This window comes from Ylistrum balloti, unplaced genomic scaffold, assembly GCF_031769215.1.
Source record: "Ylistrum balloti isolate Yb309-2 unplaced genomic scaffold, AGI_CSIRO_Ybal_v1 Utg370214, whole genome shotgun sequence".
NCBI lineage: Eukaryota > Metazoa > Mollusca > Bivalvia > Pectinida > Pectinidae > Ylistrum > Ylistrum balloti.
This window is the reverse complement of record NW_026782182.1, coordinates 1061659-1071820: the sequence shown is the minus strand read 5'-3', so window position 1 is coordinate 1071820 and position 10162 is coordinate 1061659. Positions and strand designations below refer to the sequence as shown.

Below are 10162 nucleotides of genomic sequence, written 5' to 3'. Positions count from 1 at the left end.
CCAGAACTCTCGAGGTTCGTTCCTGTCACACCACGGGATTATTTTGTGATTAAGATGTGCATTTTCTCAACTCGTTTAAGGATGTACATGTCTTAATAAATATTAATTAGCATCCAAACAATTTCTCAAAATGTGACCTGGTTGATCTTCATTTTGTCAGCAGATCAAGCTTATCATTTTACTAATAGACTGAAACGAAGGGCAGTAACTCTGGCGGATCAGTATGCAACAATAGCTTCAGTCCAACATGAACGAGCTGAATCTAATAGCTCTACCAACATATTCATATAAATATTCATAATTCCATCGCATGGATGACTGGTTGGTAACAGGTTTTCCGTCTCCACTTTTTTTCGCTTGACGTTGCTTCACCAGGAACATCACTGTTCTGGAAACTGGATGGGGTGATCTTTATCCCCCACTTATGAGGTGAAACTGTCTGTACAGGTCTCAGGATATTGAATAAGTTTAGATTTTAAAGACGATCTCCGGTTCTAACAGTACCTTAACGTATCAGTGAATTAGATGCTGTTCGCCACGTTGTACCATACACTGACTGACAAGAGAGAGGATTATCAAGAGGCTGAGGTGGGCCTATGGTTATATTACTTTTTTGAATTTTTGATATTCATTTTGACTACCTAACAAAGGTTCCTGTTCATCGTACTTTCACTACCAAAGTATGAGACCCGCACTTTTTGACAAATAGAAGACATTTTTAACTCTGGCGTTTAGCTGTTAGTGTCTGTTTAAAAAATGCCAATGGTGAAAGATGATTGTGATACAGGCGATAAGGAATGGTGATATTGATAATAGTGACGAAGAATAAATTGATGATTGTGAAAATGGTGATGAATAACAATGCTTGTGAAAATGGCGACGAAGAATATATTGGTGATAGTGATGATCGATAGCCATCCTGGAAAATAAATATGTTATTTTGATTTCCTTGTTTGTCAGCATTGTTGTTCCGTCTCGCCTAAGATACTGACTACAGGTCAATGACAGACAAAACTTTTCTAAAGTGCAACACATTCATAATGTACAATAATGAGAGACACGACTTCTATATTATACATGGACATTTTTACAACGATAACCACACACGTCTCAAGTACGTCATCTGGCTCCAACGACTCTCACTATTCTCTGAAAAATATGACCACCCAGTGGCCCTCCAAAGGGAAGTAATTCACAGAAGACACTACATAACTGACTACTAGGAGACGAGCCGACCAGCTATATGAAAGCCTCTGCCAGACTGCCCTATCATACTAATACAACCAAATCTAATAATAATTTAATTCCTGGTATTTTTCCATTTTTTATAATAATACTTTTTGATAGATTTTGCAAAGAAATGCCTTACTTGGGTAACAAAATACAAATCTGATATCTTTTTCCTTCATTTATCTTTTTTTTCTTTCAAAAATATGTGTTTAAAAATTAGTGTAATAAAACTAGGCGATAACAATTGGTACCAGGATAATCCATTTCTTCCTGTCCTTTATAAATAGCATTAACATGAGGTTATTTCAAAACGGTGTAGGTTAGAGAAAAGACTTTATCACCTTTAATGGTAAAGTTCATTTTTTCTATCCTAGGTGAGATAGATAATCAGGTTCAGTTAGTTTATCGTCTTTAACAATTTGAATTTGATCTCTAATGTCATCTTCTGTAATAACGAAATGATTAAAGCCGAGCTGACTAAAAGGATGATTGAATTTAACGGTATTGAAATAATTCACAAAGTTAGATAAGTCCAGAGTATGAATCATTACATTGTTACCAACTCGTCGGGGATGGGACACATTACTGGAAAACATTCGCACTGGTCTATACACCACCACGTATACCTGGAGAAATTGCCATGTCTAATAAAGTCTCCTGTATTCGTGTTCAGCTTTCCTGACAGGATCGATAATTTCATTACATGAATTTCTGAATTTATGTCCACCAGGATCCTTACCAGTATTTTTAGATATTTCACGTAATCTTTGGATTTGACCTGATTATGCTGGCTTTCCATGGCTTATCATAAGGGCAGATTGTACTTGTTCTGGACGGAGTATGGATATTATTCAAATCCTTTGTTTTATCAATAATTAGATGATTAACGCCATCATTAACATTGTCCGATTCTGTTTCACACTGTACTGTTGGTTTGTTTTCATATATTTGATCCTATATTACTTCTTTTAACTAATCTTTAAAACATCAATTAATAATAACTGAACATTTCGGTACTTTCAACTTTATTCAAATTATTCAAATCAATACAAGATAAGGCCGACTATTCAACCTTGTCCTGGTCACCAGTTATAATAAGGTTAGAGTTCTAATTTATTCATTAGTCAACAATATGGTCAGTGTTGTACTAGTAACCAGTACTAGTAGGTGACGCATATCGAGAATATCAAATTCAGGTTCAATTTATTTCTAACTGAGCTTATATGAACATGGAGAATAGACATATCATTTACTGTATTTTGATTCAGTTTCTTCGGGTTAGTTAAACTAATATATAATTCTTATAGTTATTATAAAACATACGTAGATCTGCATGAGATGTTTTGATGTCCAGTGTGAAGCGTACAAACACTGACGTATGTAGTGTCCGATATGGTAAGGAATCGACCAACGTTTGCGGCTGTCACTATAATGCTATATACATGCTAAGGTCGAAAATAGTGTGACGAGATGGTAAACTGATAATAGAAAAATATACACAAAATGACAACAACATTCTGTCGATTCAGCAAGCTTTGTCTGGTATATGGTCGTAGCTATGTGAGAGTCTGTGGTTCCTCTCTTGTTTAGTACTAGCCTGCTGCGGCGTATCCAATTGGTTTTCCTGGACAGAAACTGTGATTAACGTAGAGCGATTGTCCGAAAATACTCCATTGGACAACACTTTTAGATAGGCTTCGTTTCAGTTTTATTTTCATTAATTTTTTTAAATAAAAAAATATCGAATTTAAATGAGTAGTTGTTTGTGTAACAGTGTTGTTGCACTGTACAGACGGAACTTCTATTCCAGGATAGTGGATTTAATTTTACAGAATTTTGTTTTTCATTGTGAGGACTTGCATGCTGGAATTACTGGGTTTCCGAAATAGAATTATTACGACCGACTGACTGTACGTTTCCTCACCAATCATTTGCTTGTTACCGATCGGAGGTATTGTTGGGACATTGTCCTGGATTGTCGTAGCAGACGATAAGTTGGTTTGTTCATCACTGTTGACGATTGTAGATAATCAACGTTAAACATATTTTTTAGATCAAAGATTAATTGAACTTAACGAATTTCACCTTGTTCTTAGAGCATGCATTTATTTGTTTGATATGTATAATCGTTACAGAATGAATTATATGTCGATATAATCCCTTTATGGAGCGCAGCGTTAAACATATCGTATTACAGGCGTGCAACCCATTATATTACAATCACAGGGTTAGGTGTACGTCTAGAGGCTCATATTTGTAAAAACCTGGCTGTTTTTTTATGTCAAGGATACAATATCTGAACTTAAAGTATTAAACTGTTATTTTATAGTTGTGGAAAATGCTATCGATTATTTGACTTTAATTCTACTAAGGCTTTTAATACAGTAAACTCTATCTTAATATGGTGTTGTGTTTTCTTCGTCATAATTTGGATTCATCGTCTGTAGGTTTTCGACTTCATGTCATTACGCAGCTTGTCGACAGTGAACTTTTCCCTTTTCATTGGTGACTTATCCAGAACGGCTGAGGGGATGTTGACCAATTTGGTTTGAAGTTTGGAGACTATCAAGAGGAAGCACAGGTTACAACTTTATCCAATTCTTCCTCCATTAAGGTAAAGGCCCTTCGACCAAATTTTGTGAGGAACATAAATGAATGGGTGATGTAAACTACGGACAAGTGTAAATCTGACTGAGTTGAACAATGCGATACGGGGGATTCGACGTTCAATGTTACATGCAAATCTGACTGAGTTGAACAATGCGATACGGGGGATTCGACGTTCAATGTTACATGTAAATCTGACTGAGTTGAACAATGCGATACGGGGAATTCGACGTTCAATGTTACATGTGAATTGTTAGGCGTTGAAAAAGGGAAATGGTGTACATGGTAATGAACGCTGAACTAGAGGATAAATTAGTAATATCAGAACAGAAGAACGTAACAATAAGACATTGATAATCTACATCAACCTATATTCTTATCTTGGTTTTACATATCGTTGTACCACTTATATATAACAATGATAATAACATACTACATTATATATTTTGTTGTTTTCTTTAATAATATAGTACTGGATGTCGCTTAACGCTGAACAAATGTTGGAGAGTTGAAATGTATATTATATAACCAGTAACAATTGAACTTCAGTAAGTAGGTGTGTACTATTCTTCGTTATTTAATCGATCACATTCACAGGAATCGGTTATCTCCTCCTGGAAAAAAAGACAACAACAATATTTAAATACACGTACAAAAATATTATTAAGAACTTAGAATCTGGCAGTGAATACATTCCTTCTTATGATGTTCACGTTGAAACATTCCAGAAATAAAGAACGATATCAACAGAATCGTAATCCAAACTCGAACTCAAATTCAATAAAGTAATAAAAAATAAATAAATAGCTGATCTTTGTTGTTACTAATATACGTATACTATCTCATACGTTGGCGTTCTATACGCATATCTCCTAGCTTAGTTGACTTCTTTTTCAATCATTAAATGTGTATTCTTTTCTCTTCAGCAGATTGAAATAAATCTTTAAATTTCAAACAACGTAAATAACTGAAATACATTATAAGCTTCAATAACAGTGTATGTAGTTGAAAGTACAATCGATGCCTTGAATACTTTCTGAAAAAATGTTGTTTATTATTATTAAACCGATAGTTCTGCAATTCGGCACGACGAGTAATTGATTATTTGGGGTATTAGATATAAATGTGATTAAAATATTTAAACGTAAAAGAAAAAGTGAAGGTCAATTATATGCTGTGATGATATGTATGACAATAGATAAATGAAATATTGTCAATTTAATGGTGTCATTTTATCGGAGAGAAAAAAATAATGCGTATGTCAATTACAAATTACTCAATAAAATAATCTAGAAACTATAAATCAATGTCTTGGTTTCTTTACACGAGCTTTAAGTAATATTAAAATTAAAAGTAAAATTTATTTTGTCAAATGAATTGGCAATATGTATTGTAAATGAAATGTCTATCCAGGATTCGCGTATCCATCATCTTAATTGAAAATATATACTTTAACAAACATTTTTACATATAAAAAGTATTTGTAACGAGTATAGGAGTAAAAAATCTATTTGTGAACTTTCATTAAGGTTAAGACCCTTAGTCGTCCTTTACAAAAGATAAATAACTTTCAACCCCAAATTAGATTTTTCATCATTGACGTGAGCATAATTTCATAACAGATGATATCAACATAAATCACCACCGTCAGTGTCATGCAGAAGAGGTTTGTTGTTGGCCCGATAGTCGCGTTCTACTATTTACAGATTCTTCCTTTTTGCTCCCTTGTCACTTCCAAAGAAAAACTTAATTGCTGTTTTGTAACATGTTGTCGATGTCTTAAGTTATCTGGCAACACTGTAGACATTTTGTCATTGAACGTTGATGCTAATGTACACAAATTGCCTCACCAAATTGGTATAATTTAATCAACATGAAGAATTTCATATAATGAAAGAAACAGTATTCTATATTCCTATTCGAATTCTGAAGTGTTGCGAAGGTGTTCCTCAGACGAGTTATGCTTACGACAAAATGTAAGCGTTTTTCAAACTGTTTACCAGTTACATTTTTAGATACTTTTATTCATAACATCCAAAGATATCATAGCTATTATAGTGTTTATATATTGTATTTAATTGATGTTGGTATGATTGACATATTAAAAAAACAGAAACAGAGGGAGTTTACATTCTCTTGGCTGAACCCCAGCAAGTATTTTTAACACGTTTAATCCTGTATTTATTCTAGAAAAATCGAGCAAAATTTTAGCCCCACAAGATTAACGTAAAACAAACTATTCAAGAATTCATTAGAATGAATACATAGGGTGATCACAATAAAATGATGTATTCCTTACTGTATGTGTTACTGGCGCGTTCTCTCCACAATCAAGTACAAACGTCTTCGTGTGGGTGCTGGCCTTGTTGCAGCAGTAGTTGGAGAAAGGACCACAACCGCCGGTACATTTACTCTTGTTTATCCTAAGGTTTTTACATCCAGGACTTCTAAGAACCTTGAAGTCAGGCATCAAAGTGCAATTCACAGGAGCAGCTGTAATACAATGATGGTAATTTACATGTATAATGCTTAAAATTGGTATCAATAAATTAAATTGAATGCATTTGGTAATACTTTTAAGTAAACTTCTTCGACACTTGACAACCCTCCTTAGCGGAATGTCTTATTTGAATAGTTCCTGTGCCGGAATCAGGTGTTGATGTTTAAATTCGCAATATGTTTAATTGATAAGAGCACTTGCTATCCATATGTATATGTAGACATTCTAAATGCCACTTTGTTCTCACCATATACTTATCACAACGATACGTCTTGTTTAGGATTTTAAGTAGGAGGGGAGGGGGGAGCATGACACTTACTGCCACATTTGGCACCATATAGAACGGTAACTGGTTCTCCAATCTCACAAGCCTCTTTTTGTGCCTCACATGGGTTACGGAAATTATGGTTATGTCCGTCAATCATGCTGCATACTGGTTCGCTTCCATGGTATATACATTCGGGACATTCACAGACGGGTTCGCCAAGAGCATCTATGAGGCATATTTCGGTGTCGTTACATGTAGAGTTAGAGCATGGAGCTGTAAAACGAAACACATGCATTTACTAGATGCTGTCAGATGTGATGGGCTACATATTAACAATCTTGATTAATCTAGCTATGCATTACTTGCTAAATCAACGTCGGAATGCAAGGAGACCCTCAACACATCACTAAATGACGTTTTGCTTCAAAACAGTGAAATTATTTCATATTTCACAAATAAAATGAAAAAAATATGATGTAGCATTCGTGACGATGCAAAGTATGGGATTGAGCATCTGTCACATTCAAATTAGTTTATACATATTTTATTGGCATATAAGATATCAAATTAGTTTTCAACCTTATAAGTGACTTCTCCCGAACTATGGGTGAAAACAAGTAGATATAAACGTAAATATCATATGCATTATCCCATTTTCGAACGTTTCGCACCTACATGTATCATAAGTCAGATTGTTTGTTGGGTGATTGGTAGATTGCCGTATTTTAAGAAAACAGCTCTATTGTTGTAACTTACCAAGAACTCTGATTGCCAAATTCAAACTGTAATAAGAATCACTATGTCACTGTTTAGCCTGTTTTTTAATACTTACAGTCAATACACGGGTCATTATAACATTTAGCGACCGCTTCTAGGCTGAAGTTGAAGGACTGGTAGAATTGACCATCAAGTCTTTCTCTCGAGCGAGTTTTCTCCCCAACACCGCAAGTGACGGAACATGGACTCCATGGACTCCAGTTCGAGAGCGGTATGAAATCTACGTTTATAAAGTTTATGATCATGTTTCGTTGCTATCACAACACTGCTACAGATTCGTATGTTTTTAGTTTTACAACGTAAATAATGTACCGTGTACATATTACATGTGTTTACAAATCATTTCATTGCAAGAATTTAATTTCGGAAACAATTATAATGGCAATAATACATTATAGGATAATACATTTTTACATATTATTGTAAATATGTATGCATATTTTAGATCCGACACTCTCTAATTAGAAATTGTCATTTAGACAATAGTCAAATATTCAAGGGATACAATCGATGAAATAACATGTAAATCCTAGCAAAACAAAACTATTTTCTTCTTTTCGAAACAGTTGAAATTGGTATAAATGGTATAAATGTATGTGGTATTTAATTGCTCACCTCTCTTCTCCTCACACGGCCCAGTATCAAAACTCGGTACAGAGTCAGTATCACCGTTACACATTGACTCTATGAACTCGCACATATTGGGGTACATTCGGAATTCATCCGTACACACGGGGCCTGTGGTAATACACAAGAAACGTACACTCGTATCTTTACATTTATAAACTTATACAGGGTTTCATAGTTATTTCAAAGGTATTTTTTATCTGCAAATGTAGAAAAGATAATTCTTAATATCTCGCCGCTATTATTAGACAGCCATTCAACACATGTATTTTTCAATGTAACCGGGCTTAAAAGGACAACTTTCAATTAAGATTTTGAAACAAAATATATTGTATCAAATAATCTATTAAGCACATTCATCCATATATGGACAGTACATGTCAGAATGACATTAAATTAAAAATACTATAAAACCATTCATTTCCCCGAGGAATTCATTTTCATCAGTATCTGATAAGTTTGAATATGTCAAGTCAATTAAATTGAAATTAGAATCAATGAGTACTATTTATCCACGAAATTAAGCGTTCACAAAAAGGAAGTCCATTGAAAAAAACATTAAAATAAATCTATCGTAAAACTTGCAATTTTCACTCGAGACGATAGAATTATATTTGAACGAATTAAAAGTTTGCAATTTGGATCTAATACGTGCGTCTTTTATTCAACGCATTAGATTTTCTCGGCCACGTTATTGCACCGGTAAATATCGAAAATAGCATCCCGGAGAAAATAGCTTGCTCTACAAAATCACTGTTTATTGTTGCTCGGTAAGTGTTGAAAATGAGATAACACTACTTACGTTCAATATTTTCAGGATTAGTTTTGTCACATGGGTCACAGACACATTCCGGTTTTTGTGTAAGAGTGTCTATCATACACGACTGCCTTGGAGGACACTCAGTATTGTTACAGGAATCTGAGGTAAAAAAGATTATATAGTGCAACTCTAATCTGCTCTCAATATATTACAACATCATAGTTAATTAATCAACGTCATTTTAGTTCAAGTCTACTTTGACATCATTGTCTTATAAAAGACATCTTAATAGTAAGCATGTAAAAAAAGGCAGAAAATGACCTGACAAAAATTCTATAATACAGTCCACTGTGAATTCTCTAATAAAGTCCAACATGAATCATATAATACAGTCCAATGTGAATTCTCTAATAAAGTCCAACATGAATCATATAGTACAGTCCACTGTGAATTCTCTAAAAAAGTCCAACATGAATCATATAGTACAGTCCACTGTGAATTCTCTAAAAAAGTCCAACATGAATCATATAGTACAGTCCAATGTGAATTCTATAATAAAGTCCAACATGAATCATATAGTACAGTCCACTGTGAATTCTCTAATAAAGTCCAACATGAAACATATAGTACAGTCCAATGTGAATTCTCTAATAAAGTCCAACATGAATCATATAGTACAGTCCAATGTAAATTCTAAATATACGTCCCAACATTTTTTTATAATACAGTCCAACATGAATTCTAGAATACAGACCAACAAGAATTCTACAACGAAATCCAACATAAGCCCTTAAATACAGTCCAACATGAACTTTCAAGTTTTAATAAGATTTTACACATGTCCATATATAATGCTCTTGTTTTGTTTCAGAGAATGATATTGGATTTTGATTTTGTTTTTGCGTGTTCGGTTTGATAAGAAACGCTGCATTGATTTGGATTTAATATTAACATTAAATGGAGTTTATAGATACGAAAACCTACCTTTGCAGTGTCCAAAGTAATCGACTTGCAGTTCGTGCCATTTGAGGTTCTTTTCACATCTACTAATTAGAAGAGCCTTTTCCGAGGGATATGTTGTACCATCAGTCCCGCACACCTATAGAGGAACGATACAAATGTAACAGTGTGTGTTTGCTCTTTTCTCCAAAGTAGTTTCAAATATTTATATGATATGAAGTATTTCCACTCATTTTCACTTTTCAGTGTGCCCAATACGGCATCCACGACAAAGACATGTTTACAAAATAAAAAAGTGTAAAGAGATTCTGTACTGACGGCCATTGCTAAAAATGCTGAAAAATAAAGTCGTTGCGGAAAATGGTAAGGAATATTTAGCATACAATTAAATTGCTTAGAAACGTTTGTCGAAGCCTGTACGATTTATAAGTAT

The 10162-nt window shown here is 34.0% G+C and overlaps 1 protein-coding gene across 1 annotated transcript in view; it reads right to left on the bottom strand.

The window, feature by feature from the left end:
* Positions 1-4280: 4280 nt before the first annotated feature.
* The window catches only part of LOC132551782 (uncharacterized), a 53601-nt gene continuing 47719 nt past the window's right edge, over positions 4281-10162 (bottom strand). Inside the window, exons 47-53 of the mRNA XM_060215926.1 lie at positions 9754-9868; positions 8812-8928; positions 7998-8120; positions 7438-7602; positions 6657-6878; positions 6137-6330; positions 4281-4451 (exon numbers count right to left, since the gene is read on the bottom strand). Of these exons, the coding sequence (XP_060071909.1) occupies positions 4401-4451; positions 6137-6330; positions 6657-6878; positions 7438-7602; positions 7998-8120; positions 8812-8928; positions 9754-9868 (987 nt within the window). The 3' untranslated portion in view covers positions 4281-4400. The remainder of the gene's footprint in view (positions 4452-6136; positions 6331-6656; positions 6879-7437; positions 7603-7997; positions 8121-8811; positions 8929-9753; positions 9869-10162) is intronic.